General features: G+C 43.2%; 1 protein-coding gene and 1 long non-coding RNA gene across 2 annotated transcripts; both read left to right on the top strand.

The window, feature by feature from the left end:
* On the top strand, positions 1-8,164 carry LOC100833605 (chaperone protein ClpC1, chloroplastic). Its single transcript, XM_003574986.4, has 10 exons — positions 1-195; positions 817-1,423; positions 2,032-2,147; positions 2,228-2,350; positions 2,426-2,611; positions 2,845-3,060; positions 3,271-3,488; positions 4,338-4,413; positions 4,490-4,579; positions 6,471-8,164. The coding sequence occupies exons 2-10, from the start codon at positions 862-864 to the stop codon at positions 7,647-7,649; spliced, it is 2,766 nt and encodes a 921-aa protein (XP_003575034.2). The 5' UTR covers positions 1-195; positions 817-861; the 3' UTR covers positions 7,650-8,164.
* A 2,573-nt stretch (positions 8,165-10,737) lies between these two features.
* LOC112271948 lies at positions 10,738-11,562 on the top strand. Its single transcript, XR_002965508.1, has 2 exons — positions 10,738-10,885; positions 10,981-11,562. It is a non-coding gene; the product is annotated as an uncharacterized LOC112271948 (long non-coding RNA).
* The last annotated feature ends 10,494 nt before the right edge of the window (positions 11,563-22,056 follow it).

The raw sequence follows: 22,056 nt of genomic DNA, 5'->3' as shown, positions 1-22,056 counted from the left end.
CCTTGCCCTCCTCCTGTATGAGCTCCATATCCCTTCTTCCTGAATCCTCCTCGCCGAGTCCCCTCCCCTCTCCTAGGGTGGCGTAGCGTAGCATCAACCGTCGTCACCCGCCGCCGCCGCCAACGGGCTCCCCTCGACGCCGTGCGCCGGATCCACTTCGCCTTCCGGGTCCCATCGACGCCCCGTCCATATCTGGTACGCCGCCGTGCCTAACCTCTGACTTTCTACGTCCTCCTGTTCTCCCCTTCCTGCCCAGCCCAGTCAGTGTAGCTGCGTCTAGTCCGGCCGCAGCGGGAGCGCCAGAGAAAGGGGAATGGGAAGGGAGAGCATACTTCGCGGGGGGGGAGCTTTCCGTCGGAGTCGTTGGGGGATGGGGAGCCCCAAACCCGAGTTTGGGGGATCCTGGAAGGGATTTGGGGAGTCGGATGGTGAAGCTGCCGGACCAGTTTTTGTTTTGTTTTTGTTTTTGCTCAAAACCCTTGAATACGACTATCGGCATCGGATAGGGCAGCTCCTGGAGTTACTCTTATGGAGTATATCGGCTATTAGGGTTGCGAGTGCCACTATCAGTGGATTGGCAGCACCTCCTTATCTGTATATCCATGGGAGAAACTGTCATGGTTGACTTCTTTATATGCAATTCTTCTGCCGCTCCCATATGGGCTTAGTTGAGTGTGGATTTGGATGACTATGGAACTTTCTCGCCGTACAGGGCGTTGTTTACTTGCTCTTATCCCATAAAGTGTCTATCTTAGCTCCATTCATGACCATTTCGGCATATTGTGATGCTTACCATAATCAGCAATACATTTTCAGGTCTTGGTAAAAGGGTTGCTTGGGGCTTCCTTTAGACATACCGACATGGAGGGGGCTCTGGTTCAGTCAGCAATTGTCCCTACAATATATAACAGCGGTGCTCAGGTCCGTGCGCGTGCAAGGGCAACATCAGTGAGGGCAGCATCGGTATGCAGTATGCGGACGCAGACCATGACCCTAGGGGGTTTTCAAGGACTGCGGAGGGCAAATTTTTTGGACACAAGATCTGTGGTTAGACGTGACTTTGGCTCTATTGTAGCACATCAGCTTGCACGGCCGAGGGGAAAGGGGTCTCGAATGGTTGTGCGTGCCATGTTTGAGCGCTTTACAGAGAAGGCAATCAAGGTGATTATGCTCGCCCAAGAGGAGGCAAGACGGCTAGGCCACAATTTTGTCGGGACAGAGCAAATCCTGCTTGGCCTTATCGGTGAGGGTACCGGCATTGCAGCTAAGGTTCTTAAGTCAATGGGCATTAATCTTAAGGATGCTCGTGTAGAAGTTGAGAAGATCATTGGACGAGGCAGTGGGTTTGTGGCTGTTGAGATCCCATTCACACCCCGTGCAAAACGTGTATTGGAACTGTCGCTTGAAGAAGCTCGTCAGCTTGGTACTGACCTTTTTATTACCCATCAACTTAAGCTCATGTTATTTGTTATGCTTTATGTGGACAGTGCAAGTTATCTATATTTTTCCACTGTTCATTCGTAACCATGTCCATCTCTTGTATTCCTATCACCGTCCCGTATATTTTCTATTGCTTCTTACCAGAACATGATTTTCTCTTTCGACATGAAATTTCTCTCTTCTTTTTTAATGATATACTTTGGCGATGTGATCAGCGAATGACTAGCTAGAATCAGATACTAGAGTAAAAAGGATATGCACTTGAATCTGTATAAGAGAAATGATTTTTGGTGCTTCAGATTTATATAAACTCATATTGTTATGATAAGATGAGATGTGCGCTTGTCTCCAAGTAAGTTTTACTGTAGCGGTTTAAGTATGCTACGTAACCTACTATTCTACTTTACTTTGAATTTGCTATGTGATCAACTTTCCTATATGTCATATCCACGTTGCTGCATTAGATTGTATATGACCACAAGATGTGAAACTTCTAACAGCCAACAATAGACGTCCATTTGCTGTTTTATGTCCTAGTTATCCATGAGAAGGTCGAGTGATAGCTTCTAACCATGGTTCTTCATTGTTCAGGGCATAATTACATAGGATCTGAACACTTACTCTTGGGCCTGCTTCGTGAAGGTGAAGGTGTGGCTGCCCGAGTGCTAGAAAGTCTCGGTGCTGATCCAAACAACATTCGCACACAGGCAATCCTCTGACCTTGGTCTTTCAGTTGAAATGTTTCAAATTGCACTATGTTGGACATGATATATGACTTGCTATGCAGGTCATAAGGATGGTTGGTGAAAGCACAGAAGCTGTTGGTGCTGGTGTTGGTGGTGGAAGCAGTGGTCAAAAAATGCCTACACTTGAGGAATACGGTACTAATTTGACTAAGTTAGCTGAAGAGGTAAATTTCATTCGTCATTGCTGCACTTGGTTTGCTGCATTATATTAGATGTGAATGTGTTAATCTATTTTGCAGGGTAAACTAGATCCAGTTGTTGGCAGGCAGGACCAAATTGAGCGTGTCACCCAAATATTAGGAAGGCGAACAAAGAATAACCCCTGCCTGATCGGAGAGCCTGGTGTTGGCAAGACTGCTATCGCCGAGGGGCTTGCACAGCGTATTACCAATGGGGATGTTCCAGAAACAATTGAAGGAAAAAAGGTTAGTTCAAAATTATTGAGTTGTGTACTGTTTTTGTTTTTATTGGTGTCTGCATAAGCTTGTCCTTTGTCGGATTTAAATTATCTGCGCAAAATCATTGTGCTCCATGTCTGATAGGTATCCACACGATAAACTTTGCTACTGGATGAAACATGAGAACATGCATTCCCTATTTCCTATGATATTTCAGTGTTGTTCCAAGAAATTGATTTGTTGTTATTTTTGCTACTTAGGTTATTACACTCGATATGGGGCTGCTTGTTGCTGGTACCAAATATCGCGGAGAATTTGAAGAAAGGCTGAAGAAGCTTATGGAGGAAATTAAGCAAAGTGATGATATTATTCTCTTCATTGATGAAGTGCACACTTTGATTGGAGCAGGTGCGGCTGAGGGTGCAATTGATGCAGCCAACATCTTGAAACCTGCTCTTGCTAGAGGTGAACTGCAGGTAAGTGGTAGAAAAATGTTGTCAACCTTTTATGTTTACCTTGCTCCCTTCTTTTGGTTCTGTATATTAGATTTGAAAAAACAATTGTTCCATGGGAGACTTGAAGTTTTATGCAAATTGTATTCAAGTTGACTGGGAACAATGATAGATCACATCAATCGCATATCTATATTTACCTTCTCTATGTGATTTATGTATTTATTTCTTCAGTGTATTGGGGCCACAACGCTGGATGAGTACAGAAAGCATATTGAGAAAGATCCAGCACTGGAGAGAAGATTTCAACCAGTCAAGGTTCCTGAACCAACTGTTGATGAAACCATACAAATTTTGAGAGGCCTCCGTGAGAGATATGAGCTTCACCATAAGCTGCGATACACAGATGATGCTCTTACTGCTGCTGCGAAGTTGTCGTATCAGTATATCAGGTTTGTTAGCATTAGTTAGATCTGGTTACTTCTGATGAATGCTTAAAGTGTTTTGCGGTTAAAGTTTGTCCTGTCTTGCAATACTAACTTGATTTGAAGTTGCACATGTACTGTTTAACAACAATGATTCTCGGCCTGTTTTTGTAAATTTAATTTACATCAATGTGGGCAAGTAATCCAATGTTATAGTGGTTCCCCATGTGGTGCCTTTTGCAATATGTAAAGCCAACATGTTTTATTAGTTTGTCCATAGCATAAAGCTACTGAAGATTGTAGAAGAGAAGAAAACTAGAAAGTTCAGTATAGCGACATTGTTTATGATAATTGCAACAAAAGATGTTACTTCAGTAACCTCCTAATCAGATATCCACCTACTCATTGAATTTATTATTTTTCTGCCATTGAAGTCTGTGATCAGCTAGTAGAATTGAATTTTTTTTTATGCCGTTGAAGTGTCTGATGTGATCAGCTGCTAGAATTGTAAAACAATAGTGATATCAATAATCAACAACAAACAGTTCAGACTTTACACTGCAGACTTGCATTTTTTCGAGCCTTCATCTCAGTGCCACTAATATCGCCTAGTTATTTAGCTCCCCATTAGAATGAAATGAAAGAAAATGTTCACGTGCAGGGGGTATGGAGGCTGATATTAATTTTGGTCCAGCCTAGTGATATTAATTTTTACAACTGTAGTTTCGTTGTCACAAACCTAGATGCGCAAATTGGTCTTTGGGTCTCACTCCGAGTCTAGAACAAAGATAAATAATGAACAAGAGCTTTGCTGTACTTACAAATATTCCATTTTTTTTTGTTCAGTTAGTAAAATTTTATATTGTTGAAATACAGTGATCGTTTCCTACCTGACAAAGCTATCGACTTGATTGATGAAGCTGGATCACGTGTCAGGCTTAGGCATGCCCAGGTATAAGCACACAGCTTACTATTCCTGAGTTGACAAACAGTGAAGCTTACCAATCTAGGATGAAATTGTGTTGCAGCTCCCTGATGAGGCAAAAGAATTGGACAAAGAACTTCGCAAGGTTACCAAGGATAAGAACGAGGCAGTACGCGGCCAAGATTTTGAGAAGGTATTTGCACAAAATTTGCTCTGGGTTAATTTTCTTTCTTCCAAAAATGCCTGCTATATTGATAATGTGTGGCACTACCTCTGTTCCAGATAGATGCCAATTTTGATTGTGTGCAGGCAAGATATTGATCATGATCAATAGTGTCTATTTGACATATTTAATCTTGTCACTGTTTGATGTCATGACCAAGGTTTTCAATATCGCGATACATATCATAGTAGCGTATGATTTTACGATCCAACTGTATTTGAAATGATACATATTGTACTCCAGATCTTAATCTGGTAATGGCCCCGGGATCACTCTGTAGCGTGAAATCGGTAGAATTGCGACATGGATCGACTCACATCAATCCCACACCCAGCACAACAGCAACACGTTAGCAAAGGCCCGGTTGAGGCTGATACTTGCTGCTGGTCCGGCAGCCCTGGTATTTAAGTCTCTTGCAACCTCTCTAATTCCGTGAGGTGGGACTGAATGAGGTATGTGCTTGCTAGTTATGACGTTGCATGTGGGCTGCCTATTTGTAGGCTGTGAGCTGCAAGATCAATGGCCATAGGGCTCTGCAGGTCTAATTATTTCTTTGAGGATCTGCTAACTAATCTGGGTATTATTTGTATATTGATTTATTTGTCTCACACGCTTACATTGGCTCTATTGCATGCTAGATCATGCACTTATGTGTATGTCTTAATCATTATTTTTTTGGCCAGTGATGATACTATACTCTATATTTCTTGCTATTCTAGATAATTGTATTGAAAAAATCATTCTGAGCTATTTTCTGTTATATATAAATTAACTATACTTGAACTGAAAACCACGTCTTACTATCGTGATGCTATGATATGATCCCACGATTGAGAGACTGCTGCCCCAAAATAAGATAGTACCTGGTATCCGGATGTTGACAGCCTTGGTCATGATCAATAGTGTATTTTTAACTAGTATAAAAAATTACTTCCTCTTCCCATAAAATAGGTGCAATTAACTAGCGCATGCATGCTTACATTTTGGTTTCCGTGTGTCATCGATACAGCATGCTGTGACTGTTGGATGCCTAATGAGTAGTAGTAGAAGGGCAGCAAGACCAAGCATTCTGTACATGCATAGCATTGATGCGGATATTGGTTGCCGATACAATCTAGTGTCGTAGCGAGTCACTGTGGCTCAGAGTAAAAGTGTCGCTCCATTAAATTGGAGCCGCACCTGAACTCCTTGATATTGCCAACAAATTTTATCTGACTTATAAAATGGGAAGAGGGGGTATTTAGGTTTGTTAGGTGCAACTGGTATCATTAAATTTGTTCTGAAAAACAGTTTCACAATACATTTTCTTTTACTGCTTTTCAGAAATATATCTGGCATTTAAACATGGCAGTCTCCGAGACACAACTTTTATGTTTGCTTTCACATATGTATGTTTGTAAAAAGTTAGAAAAATTACATATTTTGGAACTATTTTTATGACAAATGTAATGATATCGTTTTTACTTAATAAATCAAAATAGTTTGTTTGTTACTTTGTTGTCAAAGGTGGAGAAGTTTGACTGCATGCTTTCTACAAGTCATGTTTTTGAAGGTTTTTTTAATAGAGGCAGTAATTTTTATTTACATTTTCATACAAAAGTTGAGTTGCATATTGGATACATTGCAAAGTACTAACATAATTTATTTTGGATGGAGTCAGTACTCCCTCTGTTCCATAAAGATTGATGGCTTTGAACTAGAGCTAGTTCAAAGCCGTGCCAATCTTTATTGAATGGAGGGAGTACTAGTTTTATGTGCATGGCGAAACTTCTTCCCGATTGGTCAGCCTTTGAACTTTGAAGAGTCTTCCCTCACCAGTATTTTCCTTTTGATATGTTCCTGCCATCTATTGTTTTGACAGGCTGGGGAACTAAGAGACAAAGAGATGGAACTGAAGGCACAGATTACGGCCATCATTGACAAAAGCAAGGAAATGGTTAAGGCAGAGACAGAGTCTGGTGAAGTTGGTCCTTTGGTCACAGAGGCAGATATTCAGCACATTGTGTCCTCTTGGACTGGAATACCTGTCGAGAAGGTCTCCTCTGATGAATCTGACCGTCTCCTGAAGATGGAGGAAACACTGCATCAACGTATTATCGGTCAGGATGAGGCTGTCAAAGCTATTAGCCGTGCAATCCGCCGAGCCCGTGTTGGCCTGAAGAATCCAAACAGGCCTATTGCAAGTTTCATATTCTCTGGACCAACCGGTGTTGGTAAGTCAGAACTGGCCAAAGCTTTGGCATCATACTACTTTGGCTCTGAGGAAGCCATGATCAGACTTGATATGAGTGAGTTCATGGAGAGACATACTGTCTCCAAACTAATTGGGTCACCACCTGGATATGTTGGCTATACCGAGGGTGGTCAATTAACTGAAGCAGTTCGCCGTCGCCCTTACACAGTAGTTCTCTTTGATGAGATTGAAAAGGCACATCCAGATGTCTTCAACATGATGCTTCAAATACTAGAAGATGGAAGATTGACGGACAGCAAGGGGCGGACAGTTGATTTCAAGAATACGCTCTTGATCATGACATCAAATGTTGGTAGCAGTGTCATTGAGAAGGGGGGCCGCAAGATTGGGTTCGACCTTGACTACGACGAGAAGGACACCAGCTACAACAGGATCAAGAGCCTGGTGACTGAGGAGCTGAAGCAGTACTTCCGGCCTGAGTTCCTGAATAGATTGGATGAGATGATTGTTTTCCGCCAGCTGACAAAGCTGGAGGTGAAGGAAATTGCAGACATTATGCTGAAAGAAGTGTTTGATAGGCTGAAGGCAAAGGAAATTGACCTTCAAGTGACCGAAAGATTCAGAGATAGGGTGGTGGATGAGGGCTACAACCCAAGCTATGGTGCCAGGCCACTGCGCCGTGCTATCATGAGGCTCTTGGAAGACAGCCTGGCAGAAAAGATGCTTGCTGGTGAGGTCAAGGAAGGAGATTCTGCTATCGTTGATGTCGATTCAGAAGGCAAAGTTATAGTACTCAACAGCGGCAGCGGCGTTCCGGAGCCACTGACGCCTGCTTTGAGCACCTGATTATCATTTCGGAATCCAATGTTTTGACCTCACGCTGTGACTTGGAGTTTGCACAATTTCCTCTCATTCATTTGGCGGTGATGTGTCCCTAGATCTTGTTGCAAGCCAGGCAGTAGAAATTTGAGGAAGATCAGTGAATATAATTTCCACATAGTTCTCATCGAGACCAGTCTACTAGATTTTTAGTTTGTTTGCTTTGAGAAGAAACCTGGAAGCTTTGTTTTGTGTGAAGTTCTGTGCCGGGTGTGCCCATTTCAGGTATTAGTTCTTTTTTGAACATTCTTTTCAGGTACGAGGTAGCACTGTACTGTCTCGTAAGGGCTTGAAGCGCAGCTGCTGCCCTTTCATGGACGCACTAGTAGAATGAAACAGAAACTCCTCATTTCGTGTTCTGTTGGATATTAATGCATGATAATGTTTGGCAATAGCAGCTCCGCTTGAGCATACAATATCTTGTAATACCTTCATTTCACACGCATAACTAAGGGGTATCGGATTGGGATATATTTAATCAACCTATTTGTTCTCATTAGATAGATTAACACTTTGTCTATGTAGTGGCGACAAACAAGGTCCGCATCTTTGAATATTAGTGAAATTTGTTTTGACTTCTAAGTATGTGCGTGTGGCATAAAATATGAAACGAAAAGAGCTTGAGTAGCAAATTCTTTACCTGATTTGACCGAAACCTCCAGCAATCTTCAGTGCATATTTATCACCAGATCATCAGCAAACTTAAGATGCAGCCGGCTCCTAAGTGCAAGTCCGAGCTACCAACATGAAGCCGGCCCACAACCTCTCTTTCACTCGTGAAATACTCGACGTGCTCAACCATTGTCTTGCAAAATGCGAATTGTCTCTCGAGTGACTGGCGGACTGCATCCTATACTGATGTTTAAAATTAACTATCTTCATTTTATACTGTGGGCTAACTGCATCCTATATACCTATACAATCCATACCGATTAAGTTTTTTTTCTTACACATGTCACATTATCACATCGTCAATTTGTTCACTTATCTACAGGAGACATTGTCACTGTTTTTTTTTCTAACAAAGGGATCGCACCACTAAATGTACATTTTGCACATTCATGCATGCCACCTGCCACTGCCATCAAGCCATCCTCACTAAATATTTTTTTCTACACATGCAACTATACCACATCATCAATTTGTTCTCGACTAATTGTGAGGATCATTGAATGTATTTCTTTTCTCACATGCATGCACTTCGCCATCAATTTGTTTTGTCGGTCAAATAGTTTCTATGTCATACCATAGCTGTCATTCAAAGCATCACATGGCTATTACATAAAATAGACCAACTACTTTCGATATATACATTTTTTTTTGTTATTTCATTAGACGATAAAATTCTTGTTTGTTTGTGTTTTATAAGATTCTTTGTCTGAGCATTGTAATTTCTTATCAGGTGATACCGTTCGATATTATCTTTAACCTTTGCTGACATTTAGAAAGTAAAGAATTTATCATACAATTTCATTGTATGCTTCTAATTTGAATCACTACTACAAATCGGTCTATACCTCACGGCTCATCAGTAACGGGTCGGGCGCGACCGTTAGTGATGAACAACATCACTATCGGTCGTGGCTCCGACCGTCACTGATGAACAGACAGGGGTCTGCCCGTCCCCGTCCAGCCATACATCAGTGGCGGTCGCTGAATGGTCGACCGTTAGTGATGAGTGGTACATCACTAAAAGTTGCCCGAATGGGCCCGCCACTAATGCCCAGAACATATCAGTAACAGTCGCTGGAGGCACGACCGCCACTCATGTTCTGTACATCACTCGCTGTCGCCCATACAGCAACCGTCACTGATGTCTCCCCTGTTATCAGTAACGGTCACGTTTGTCCCGACCGACACTGATGACTCGCGGTTTAAATAAGCCGCAGCTGGTCGTGCTGCGCGTCGTCACTGACCAGCTGTGGCCACTTCCGCGTCCGGCGCCGTCGAAGCCATGCCGAAATCAACGACGGCGGCCGAGCCCAACTGCAGGTATGAGCTCCTTTCCTCCTCTCCCTTCTTCCTATCTCCCCCGGCCGGCCCCATCTCCAGAACCGGCCGCCGGCGGCCGGTGAGCTCCATTTTTGGAGCCCCAAGCTTCTTTCTCCCTTGCGAGCGCTCTCTCTCTCTCTCTCTCCTGATCTTTCTCTTCGGCCTCCAATTTCTCTCTGAATGTCCCCAATTTCAAATTTTAGTTGCCCCTTAACCTCGGTTAATTAACCCCTTAATCTCTTGTTAATTATTAGGCTAACTATTTTGCTTTGTGTTTTTTCTTGTGTATTGTGTTGTAGATCGAAGGACCGTTCTTGGATGTACGCCACAGAAAGAATCAATGCTCGATGGATAATCGAATGGACGGTCTTTTTTGGAGTCGCCAAAGGTGATATGAAACGAAAAGGTTTTGTGATGATGTGTTGTCCATGTCGCAAATGTGGAAACACATGCATGACGAAGCTTGAAGATGTATGCACGTGTTGGCATCGGGTTTGTGGAAGGTTACTCACGATGGACTTGTCACGGGGAGGATGCGGTTGATGTCGGTAGCGGTAGCGAAGATGATCATGTCCTGCAGTATGATCTGGCGAATGATTCCGAGGAAGAAATAAGGGTCGATGAGGAGGCTAATGTGGAAGGTGAAGGAGCTCCACATGGCAGGATTGCCGAAATGCTAGATGACCCGTACCTACAAGACCAGCTGGCGGACCCCGAAGATGATGCGGAGTGTGCTAAGTTCAAAAAATTGTTGAAGGACGCAAACACACCTTTGTATGATGGAGCTGGCGAAGAAAACAACGTGCTCGAAGTAACGCTCGAACTTTTAAGACTGAAAGTAGCATCACGCTGGTCAGACAAGGGCTTCACAGACTTGTTGAGTTACCTTGCTTCGGTTTTTCCACAGCCAAACAAGTTGCCCAAGAGCACATATGAGGCGAAGAAGATTACATGCTCGTTTGGATTAGATTGCGTGAAACATCATTCATGTCCAAACGACTGCAGGGTATACATTGGAGAGTATGAGAACCATGAGAGTTGCCACATATGCGGTGCATCAAGATACAAGAAGAAAAACGCCAGAACTGGTGAAAACGATGGGGAAGAAGTGATGAAGGGTAGGCCAACAAAGACTGTCTGGTATCTTACTTGCTAGAATGTCTGGAGAAATATGCTGACCACGACTTTATCCTCTTCTTCCTTAATTTGGAGTAAGTTGAATTTTATATATGGAACCGTTTGTTTTTTCTAATTCAGTCTTTCTTATACACCCTTACATACTAAAATTTGTTTCTTTTGAAAACAGAGACCATTGGGTGACATTACTCATTTGTTTGCCTTGGTCCGCGGTATACTATTTCGATTCACTACTTCCTCCGAAGGGTGCTTGAGGTTGCTACTGAAAACCAATCAAATTACTCATTAACACTGCCTGGAAAGTTGCGACCAAGCAAACTAGTTGGCAAAGGCTATAAAGACGAGCCTCACCACAACCACAGATTCCCTTGCAATCAACAGCCGCTCGGCACTGTGTACTATGGGTACTACTGATGTTACATCCTTATGGAGAATTCCAGCATGTTCAAACCTGGGTGGAAGGGGTTAATCGCGGCTGTGGAAGAGTACTGGCGGCCCCGAATGACAATGGCGCACCGACCTAAATGGATCGTGTATAACATTCAAAGGGAGTTCGGCCATCTCATCAACAATGAGGTCATCAAGCCGAGTGGGGACTTCTACGAACGCGTGGAACAAGTGGTTATTAGGGTTCACCCACAATAATAGTTTCAAACTTGACTTTGCTATGAAATTTTGAAACTTTGTAATCAATGTCGTGAAGTGAGATACATTTGTATGCTTTATATTCTTTAAATGTTGCGGCTTTATATACATTTGTATGCTTTAAATGATGTGGGTGTGGTTTTAATTTGAAATATATGTGCTGTGTTGTGTATTTTCTGTGTATTCGAAATACATGTGCTGTGTTGTATAAATGCTGTGTACTTTATGTGGTTTTAATTATTATTTTAATTACTGAAAAAGTATCAGTGTCGGTCACTCGCCCGACACTGATGAAACACATCAGTAACGGAGCGACCGTTACTGATGATATAATCATTACTGGCAGGAAGTTAGTAACGGTCGTCACACCCGTTACTGATGCGGTTTTTCGACCGTTACTAATAAACCTTTCTGTAGTGGTGAATATTTTTTGTTGATACTTAATTTCACTAATGTATGTTAACTGAAGTCTCCCCAAATCCCAAAAACGTGGGGGCTTCATCTAGTTTAGACTTTTTGGAACGACTGACTCACAATTCACAATAATAACGGTCAAACGGTGCATCCTCTCTCTATCTCTGCACTGTGCAGTACACATCACACTAGCAGGCGAGCTGTTGTGTGGTCCATGCTCATGCATGAAAGAGTGATTCCAGCAAGCTGGCTTACACGAGAGACAAAAGGATGACAATGGGAGAAGATAGGCAAACAGTGTGAAGGCCGGGCCTTCTCGCTCCCTTTTAGCCTTAAATCATAAGGTCATGATGCCGCCCGTACATAGCCCGCAGCATGCACGGATCAATAGCATTCGAGATAGTCATGTAGCTTGCGGTCGAACCGAGCACTCGATAAAGTCTTTGAGCATCGTTAGGGCCTCCTTAGCTCGAAGGAAATTCATGTAGAATTCTAATTCACAGAAATTTTCTTTAAAAGAATAAATCCTTGACCAGATGTGGTGGTCATGGCGATGATCTGCCCGTCGGTCCTTCCACGCTCGATGTGGTTCAGCCGTAGCGGCATGTGGTCCATGGTCTTCGTCAGATCGACCAACGCCTTGTCGACCTTAGGCTCCTTGAATCGCGTGCAGTTTGCTCTTGAGGTCTACCGCCGCCGATTCTCTCCTCTTCTCCGCCTCCATCATGAAATCGAACGCCTGCTGCAAGGTGAGATTGTCGCCCATCGTTCCATATCTGCTCACTCTGAATCCACCTACTCGATTGAGGTACATCAAAGTGTTTTTCGTCAGATTCCGTAAGCATCCACTACTTCTGCTATTACATAATTCGTCTAGCGATACACCAATTCAGATCCGATACAAGAATAGTCTAGATGTGAAGATATACAGAGATAAAGGTGAGGAGAGCAGGTAGGCAAGAGAGAGCCGGTTCGTTCAGCAATCTCTTTTTTTTTTGAGAGAAGTTCAGCAATCTCTTGAATGATTCTCCACGGAAGCCAACCCGGACGATATGTCACTTGGTCCATTCCGGCAATCCGGCCCAGCGTAGCACTTGGACGGGACACGGGGCTCGCTTGGGTGTCTTGAGTGGGCCGGCTGGATTAGGCCCAGTATCAGTCGCTTCCTCTGTATCAGCTGCTTCGATGTCTCCTTCTTCAGTAAACTCAACGACAGGGGTAACAAGAAGAAGCCTCCTGCCACAGAGAAATGTGTCATGCATGCAAGATGTTCTTCATGATCGATCGCGTATCTACAGCCTAATTTTATATATTGTACTCGCTCCGATTGTCAGAACTTTTAGTATAAAATCGTACTATTGTTGTACTAATCTCGACATTTGTTATGAATAGGAAAAAAGCGGTGGAAACGGTTTCACTTACCATCGCGCGGCGAGGGAGGTGAAAACCGCGTGGGATAATACTGTACGTACCAGTGGGCTGACCCACAACAGGCACTCCTGGGCCTCAACCCCTCTGCTCCTCCTCTCTGTCTCCGGCCCCTCACCATGTCCATGTGGAGACGGGACACGGCAATGGATACTTTATTGTGCCCCAGCTAATTTTCAGCTGAAAATGTGATGTTGTTGACTGACTGAAATTTAAATAGTTGTGAGACAAACCATAAAATTGCACGCATGTTTGATGGCTTCAATTACCAAACCTAAGGACTGCTTCCCTGGATCGAACATACGCTTGTACTGTTAGAGCTAGCCAAGCCAACTCAACTCGACATCACGGAGATCCGGCCGGGCAAACTAGGAGCGAGTTCCGGGCGGTTGATCACGTCGCTGTCCGTCCAGCCGGGCGACACTTAATTGAACGCATTGGAGCATCATCGTCTCTGATCGATCTTAAAAAAGGACCACATCGCAGTTGTATTACAGTATTGATTTTACGCATAAGGGTACCTGGCAGATGTACGCTGCACATGCATGTATACGTCCCCACAAGCCCAAGACAGAGGCGCGCGCTAGAGACGAGAGATGATGGAGAGAGATCTGTGCATAAATATTTCGATGCAGACTTTTTTTCTGCCTGTTGGGCTGAAGTTTGAACAGTTTTGGCCTTGTGCTGATGTGTTACTGCTCATTTCTGTGCCATACTTGCTGCAGTGCAGTGCCCCATCCCCATCATGCTGCCCTCCCTTGTGAGACACAGTGCCCTCTCGCCTCCCTGTCTGTCACACATATTCGTCGCCGCTGAGTTCTTGCGTGGCAAAAAACACAACATGTAATGTACTACTCCATACACCCGGCACGTGTGTAATGCTATTAATCTACAGCACAACGGTCTTAGGGGTAAATCCTGAAGCTAACTCTCGGCTGTGCTAAAATCAAAAAAAAATCTATGAACCGTACCGGCTAGCACAGACCTAAATCAACGTTGGAAACAACCTTTAAGCAGCTAACGAGTTACGACTCCAACGACACTCCATCTGTGCATGTTCTATGAAACAAACTGCATGTATGCTAGCTTAGGGACATGCAGGAACGTAGGCAGGACAGCTTGCTGGGACGGGACGTGCAGATAATAAGGAGGCGGCAGCGGCGCAGTTGGCCATGAGACGAAGTCCACTTGCCCTAACAGAGCAGGAGATTCTGAACACCACGTACAAACTGCAACGGGTTGCCTAGGTTTGCCGCATATATGTATGCGGCCTGACATCAGATCGTTTTTTCTTTGTTGCACAGATTTAAATCCCAGCAAATAGGCAAAATCTCCTGAATTAGAATGAAGCACTCCAGAATGTCCACGTGAAAAAATTAAAAGTATCGGCACCGAAAATTATCTCTAATTTAACACGGTACAATGTTCCGCATGTACTGTAACATCATGCGGTAAGTCAATATTTTTTATGGTTTTCTCAACACAGGAAGCACATAGCCGTTTATTATCCCAATAAAGAGAGCAAGATCCAAAATACAACAATTAACACATATATGATATAAAGATCTTAATTGGACTCTAAAAGACATGCTCAATTGCTCATCAAGTGAAAGCAAATATTGAGTCCTCCTACACGACTACTCAACACATATGTTTCTTTTTTTTTGAGGGAAAAGACATATATTAAAATGAAAAATTATGTACAAAGGCAGAGCCTCAAGGTTCTATCTAAAAAGTGAAATCGATGTCTCAAAATTTACATATTTCTTTCTCTTAGATCTATGAAAGACCATATTGAGTTAGACTGGTTAATTCCTCTGTGTCACAAATACCTTTATATGACATATTATGATCAATTGCATATGAGTAGAGATGAGCCATTGTGACGCCAAAGTAGTCTCCGTCCACTTGTCCTTCCAGAAGAGAATAGTGTCCCCAAGTTTAGGTTACAGACAGTCATTCCTTTAAACTCTTCAAGGAGCTTCAGATTGTCATTCCACTAGAAGGAGGCATTAACACGACAAGAGGGAGGAAGGCCTGCAGAGTAGTGTTATTCCCAGTTGACCCAAGGGATATCAAGCTAGTTGAAGAATTTGTGCAGGTTTTTGAGAAGAAGAGCTTTATTCTGAAGGTTAAGATTCAGGACGCCCAGGCCACCTTCTTTTTTAGGCCTGCATACCATCTCCCATGCAGCCAAGGGTGGGTTCTTTTTGGTGAGATCTTGTCCCCTCCATAGGCAATGTCTTCTATACTTGTCAATTTGCTCAATCACCCCTTTGGGCATCAGGAATGTGCTCATGTAGAATGATGGCAGAGTAGAGAGAACATAATTTACCAACTGAAGCTTGCCACCATATGAAAGCATGTTGGAGAAACATGTGAGCCTGTTTTCTACTCTCTTAATCAGAGGCAAAAAATCTTGGACTTTTGGTTTTGAGAGCCCAAGTGGAAGGCCTAAGTATGTGAAAGGAAGGCATTCAATCTTGCAGCCCAGGAAATCAGCAAGTGTGCGTGTGTGAAAGTTTGATCCATGTTCAGTGGGATCATGCTTGATTTGTGGTAATTGACCTTAAGCCCTGTGGACCGATGAAAGTTATCCAGGATGTTTTTCATGACTAGGAGCTGATGCATGTCTGCTTGCATGTAATTAATGTGTCATCAACATATTGAATGATAGGGAATTCAGAACAGGCAGTGGAGGCAATTGGTAGGCTGAGATGTTGTGTATGCAATGCATGATTGATACATGACTGAAGAACGTCTGCCATGAGGACGTAAAGCAAAGGAGATAGGGGATCTCCTTGTCTAAGACCTCTCGTGCAGTGGATGATTTTCCATGTGATCCCATTCAGCGGGACATGAGAAGTGGCAGAAGGAAGAATCATTTTAATCCACAGGCACCATTTAACCACAAAGCCTAGAGCTGACAGAACTTCCAGCAGAGCAGTGTGGTTGACCATATCAAAAGCATTTTCAAAATCAATTTTAAGCAGGATAAGTTCTTCTTTGGATCTGTTTCTAATGGCAGATACGAGCCAGACAAAAAGAGAATCTCAAAACAACCATGTACATTGAATCGAAAGAGTTATGACATTGTTCAGATTAGGAAGCAAATCTTGAGGCCAAATTGCAGCAATTTATTTGATGAACTACAAAAAGAACATGCTTGCTTGTAATGTCATCATCAAACTAGAACTCTCCATTTCATTTTTCTAGCTAAAATTTGTACGTTCGATTGGAGTTGAGGTATAATTTTAAAAAAATATCAGAAAATAGGAATTTCAGCTATACATATTTCAAGCTTAAACAATGGAGTGAACCTTACAAGTAAACATTTGGGGAGAAGAGGTTGCTTGTCGAACTATAAAATTGGATATCGTACCAAGGAACAGACATGATACAAAGTGCCCATCTGTTTCTAGGAAACATGACTTTCTCTAGTACATCCTTAAATCATGGTTACGTACTCTATTAGCATTTTACCAAACAAGAGGCACAAAATGTGGTTGAATATAGAACTTACGGTAGATATGCGAGAAGCCCAAAAAGCCAATTAGCAGAGATTTAAACCGAAGGAGAGCAAAAAAGAGGTTTTAAAGAAAATTTAACCATGCACACTCCCAAAAAAAATAGAAAGAAAAAGGAATTATTGGCAAAAAAAGGAAATGCTTGAAATTCAAATTCACTTATAGTTCTCACTCAGGACCTAAGTGGTTTAAAAACAAAAAACCTAAAGATAGAATACGGTGGGCAAAACTGGCACCAGATCGAGTAGTTGTTTGGGGGAAAACATGACTACTACTTCTAAATAATCTGGTAGTTGTTCGAAAAAACTAGCAGTTGTTTCTAAACAATAATCTTGTGTTTGTTTTCGAAAAACACGATAATTGTGTTAGGAAATTTGGCAAGGATATGAATAATGGATGTTGATACTTCGTGATCTTGGAGGCAGCGGCGACAGGCGCCACTGCAAGGATAGCTAGGTGAGTTGTACGTGGTGGACATCAGGGGACTATGGCCCTTCAATGGCCATGGGAGAAGGTATCGAAGTGGGGTAAAATTAGCGACCCGCGCAATGGCCACAGGGTGGAGGCAATGGAGAACGCTAAAGATGATTTTCCTACCAACAAAGAGTTTGATAGTAATTTTGTTGATTTGATATATGCCACTGCAATTTTCATTTTTTTGAAAAATGCCATTGCAAATCTGCAGATTCTTCGAAAAATGCCAATACAATGGGGCGAAAGGTGCGGTGGCATCTTTTCAAAGGATGATAATTGCAGTGACATTTTTTGAAATCACAAAAGTTGCAGTGGCATATATCAAATTAATCCAAATATGTTCTTTTAATGTATGCAAATATGTTTGGCTTATCTATACCAATATATTAAATTGGAGTTGGTGGTGATGGTACGAGCGTCGCGGTATGCCACTTCACCAAAATTACGAATCTGTCACTGATGTCCCCACATGCCTTTTAATCCTGAAGCGTCCGCCTCGGAGGCCGACGCCCTCGTCACCAGGCTCAGATCGTCTCCCCCAGAAAGCCTCCCTGTCTCGTCCTCTGGAAGCCAGGCCAGCCGCTCGGCTTCTATTCTGCTCCCTCCCAGTGCCCGCGGCCTCGTGACCCTCCTCCCTTGAGAAACCTCCCCGATCCGCCCGCCACGGTACATTGTCGTGCTTCTGTTTCTTCCCAAGCTGATATGTAGGGAGGAAAAGATGGCGGCATCCGCTAGAGTCGGGGAGCGAGCGACCAGCTTAGCCACGGCCTACAGCCTCCTCAACCGTTTCGTCCGCCAGAATGGCGCCGCGCTCGGCCTAGGAATCAAAGGTGAGAGATTATAACTTTTTCTTGGTTGGGGGGGGGGGGGGGCGTTTCGATTCGTTCGTCAGGTTTCTCGTGTGATATCTGCGGTGGAAATCTGGATGTTTTTCAGGATGCATCCCGCCTCATGTTTGATTTGCTCCGAAGATTCACAACAGGTGGCTTGAATTGTGGAGTCCGGCTCTCCGATCTGCCGCTTGGTTTGGTTGCTATCAATGCCTGGTTAATCACTAAATTGGAGGAATTGATTTTTGGCTTATGCTTCTACCGTGTAGATGAAGTGCTTGTTGAAATTAATAATAGACCATTTGGTCAGTGCAAGGGGTCATGGTTTCAGGACTTGTGCGCACCAGATGCTTGATGGATTATGTCAAAGAAATTACGTGAAAGGGTCTGTACATCTCAATCATTTAGATAGACATGCTTATTTCAGGTCTGCCTACTGATCTTATTTAGCTATGAGCTTTTAATTGATATGTGCATGGGGTTACTTAATTGCATATGGTTATCGTGTGTGGTCGTGCTATTGGGATGCTTGTAGGAAATTGAAACCAGAAGAAGGAAAAAAGCTCTTAGGTTACTCTCTGTATTTCTGTAAGACCGTTGCAACGTACGGAGATTTTAACTAGTGTTCCTAATATATGGAAGAGCGACTCTAATTATTTTGTTTTTTTCTGCGAGAACTCTACGTTTTATTTGCGAGATAGCGGCACTACTTTCATGTCACGCATGCTGCATGGATCAACTTTTACCGTATTGTATGTATTGATATGCGCGGCGTATTGTATTGATTTGTGCCGAGTTGAGAACCGAATCAAGTAGAAGTACTCATTCCGATCGTAAATTGTTGTAATATTAAATACATCTAAACATTTTTTAAGAATAGATACATTTAAATTTGGACAAATTTGAGACAAGAATGTAAGATCGGAAGGAGTAGAAAAGAACAAAATGAAAGTAGATGGTCGGATGGCTCGCGAAAGATACCTAGCGGGTACACATCGCTGCGTAGTCAGCTTAAGAAGATCACATCTACAAGTACATAAAAAAACGTACGTTTAAAATTTCATCAGTGAATAATTTCCTACGCATGGGAAACCCACTGCCGAATAATTTCCTGCGTAGGGAAACCCACTCTCTCTATGGGAACAACCGAAAACCAAATCATTCCCATAAATCTCGTATGGTGCGTCTGGTGTTGCATGCTATCCCTGACTGCTGCTGTGCTTGGTGCAGCACAACCAAACACTGCACTCTCCTGGCCCACCCTCCTGCATAGATTCCCCTTCTGCCAACCCGAGGAAGGGTTCCCTTGTCTCTCCCCCCTGCAAGCAAGCAAGCTCGCACACACGCACTCGCTCTCTCTTCTCCCAGCTCCAGCTAGCTAGCTGCCCTAGGTAGGCTGCTGCTAGATGTACACATGGGAGCATCATGACCACTTTATTCCTCCCTTCCCTGAGATGGAGACAGAGATAGCCAGCCAGTCCAGAGCCACAGATGAGGCCAACGCTGTCTCGCCTTTCCTGCTGCACCCTCCCTCTCTGACCTCCCTCCACTCGCCTGTTGCTCTACCTACTCCTAGACTAGGCTAGGGGCTTGGACACGACTAGCGCTAGCTGCTGCGAGGAAGGAGAGCAAAGCCAAGCAACCACGCGCTGCTCTTTGCTTTCCTTCCTTTGGGTGCCCGGTGGTTGGTGTCGCCGGTCAAATCTTTTAGCCCATTATGCCGAATCCGTCCTCCGGCCCATTTGCTACTACCTTCCAAAGTTTCTACGCGGTTTCCCCTTCTAGTCATTTTTTGACAGCAACTGCCCTTGAATATACACAAATTTATCGATCCAGGTCTTGCGGGGTAACAGCGCGCGACATATAATCTTAATCATTGATTTCATTTCTCAATTAAGCATGGTACGCTCTAGAAATTATTGGGCACTCGTATGTTCTAAGGCTTTGTCTGGGTACAACGGAATTAGGCCCGACCATTATGGACTGTTGATGTCGTTTCAACAACAATGTGTGCCCAACCTCGGGAATTTGCTGAAAAGTTCGTTCAAATGTTGTGCTTTCTGTTAGTTGCTTGAGCGGCCACGCTACGTTTAAATGAGAAACAGTAATGCTCTCCCCCCCCCCCCCCCCCCCCCTAGCACATTCCAAAACTCTTCCGAGGAAGGAGACAACTATTCCCATGGGTAATAACTTGCAAGAGAGACAAATGTACCTGGTTACGTGTAGGATTATAGCTGTACTTTGCTAGGGTGACAGGCTTCTTAAAAGCATATCCCTTCTGTTTGATGTATATGTTGCCTTGCGCGTGTGCTTTCAGCCTTGTCTGTAGCTCCAGTGCTTGCATTGTTATGTGTTGTTGGGTTTTGTCTGTTTGCTGCAGTTGCAATACCTTAATCTTTTCTTGCAAGCCACAGCTTCTGTGCGCTTATTTAACCTTCCCTCCCGCAAATGTAACTAATTAGCTTAACCAAGATTCATGGGTGTTTAAGGGAAAAATCTGAAAATCCCTTTGCAGCATGTTTGGCTCTTGGAAAATTCAGGAAATAGAAAATCTGAAAATTCCTTGGCATTGTGTTTGGCTCTTGTAAAATTCTATCAGGAAATAGAATCCTACAGAGAAGTTTTGTTAGCACAAAAAACTGTAATAATATATTCCAATAAGTGAGTACATAACTAATTCAAGTATTTAGTATCAACAACGAAGCCAATGGAATTTATTGGACAAAAACATAGAGCTCCTACCGGTATGATCTCCAAACGAAAAAAGAGTGAAGTTTTACGAAAGCAAATTCCACCATGGGATGCTCCTCCATGCCCCAAAGTTGCCTCCAATATTTCAGATGATTTTAGGAAAATCTACGTTGTGAATTCAACACTGAAATTTTACAAAGCCATTTCCCCAAACACTGAAATATTTCAGGCGATTTGAAATTCAAACTTTACTTGGTTAAGCTTTCAAATCCGATTGAATGAATCAAATTCGATTCTTAGCACCCAGAATAGCTAAGAAGGGGCTAATCATGGTGCTAGTTTCTCGCGCACAAATGGGTAGAGGCGGAGCCAAGCCCTCGCACGGGGGGGGGGGGGGGGGGGGCATGCCCCACCCAATAATTTTTGAAATCCCTTTTCAATACTATACTAAAAATTATCAAAAAATTAGAGGAAAAAAATAGAATGGTAGTATATTTGTCCACCCAATATTGCAAAAGTAGTTCTTTGCCCCACCCAATGTTGAAAATCTGTGTCCGTCACTGATTTTCAACCCAAATTTGGGTCGAAAATGGGTTGGTGCGAAAAACACCTTTGCACCGCGCTTGTCCTCCCTTAGCTACTTTTTCCACCCGTGGTCCACTTGTCTACGACCAATAAAACAGACCAAATGGGTCGCCTCCCTAGATGCACTGGCCGACACAAATGGACGGAGACCAAACTGAGGCTTTTTTTCCAGCTCGCGACTCAAATGATCATAAAAAACGGTCCGTTTGGGTCGACTTCTGGAGTGTTGCCCTAACCATATAGTAATAGAGTAGATTAATGAAACCTCCCCAAAGCAAAGGAGTGGTCATGTGTGAGATACTCAAGAACAATGATTTAATACTGATTAATTGTGGATAACCACACACAAACGAAAGATTGAATAATATTATAACACAAACAACATTCCAGTCCCAGTGTCCCACTGACTAGAACAATACTAAAACAATAGCATGAGTGCTGCACGTGAACCAGCTACACCCTGATCACTCGCTGTCCCCCTCGCTGATGAAAGCAGGATAAATAAAACACATTTTCTTCTGAGGAATAAGAATCTTACTGCCCCTCTCTCTCTTCACAAGGAATTGTTTTGTCGTGGACACATGCATGACAGGCAGGCGCAGACATCAGATACGGATGGGCATGCACAAAGGATAGAGCATCGTCAGAATG

Source organism: Brachypodium distachyon, chromosome 3 (assembly GCF_000005505.3).
Source record: "Brachypodium distachyon strain Bd21 chromosome 3, Brachypodium_distachyon_v3.0, whole genome shotgun sequence".
Classification (NCBI taxonomy): Eukaryota; Viridiplantae; Streptophyta; class Magnoliopsida; order Poales; family Poaceae; genus Brachypodium; species Brachypodium distachyon.
The sequence above is the reverse complement of the archived record's forward strand: the minus strand, read 5'-3'. Positions and strand labels throughout refer to the sequence as shown.

Excerpts from the sequence above, each read along its gene's own strand:
- LOC100833605 (XM_003574986.4), top strand. The coding sequence starts at position 862 with ATGGAGGGGGCTCTGGTTCAGTCAGCAATTGTCCCTACAATATATAAC. Across the intron at positions 3,489-4,337 it reads TTGTCGTATCAGTATATCAG|TGATCGTTTCCTACCTGACA; the intron begins GTTTGTTAGCAT and ends GTTGAAATACAG. Across the intron at positions 4,414-4,489 it reads TCAGGCTTAGGCATGCCCAG|CTCCCTGATGAGGCAAAAGA; the intron begins GTATAAGCACAC and ends ATTGTGTTGCAG.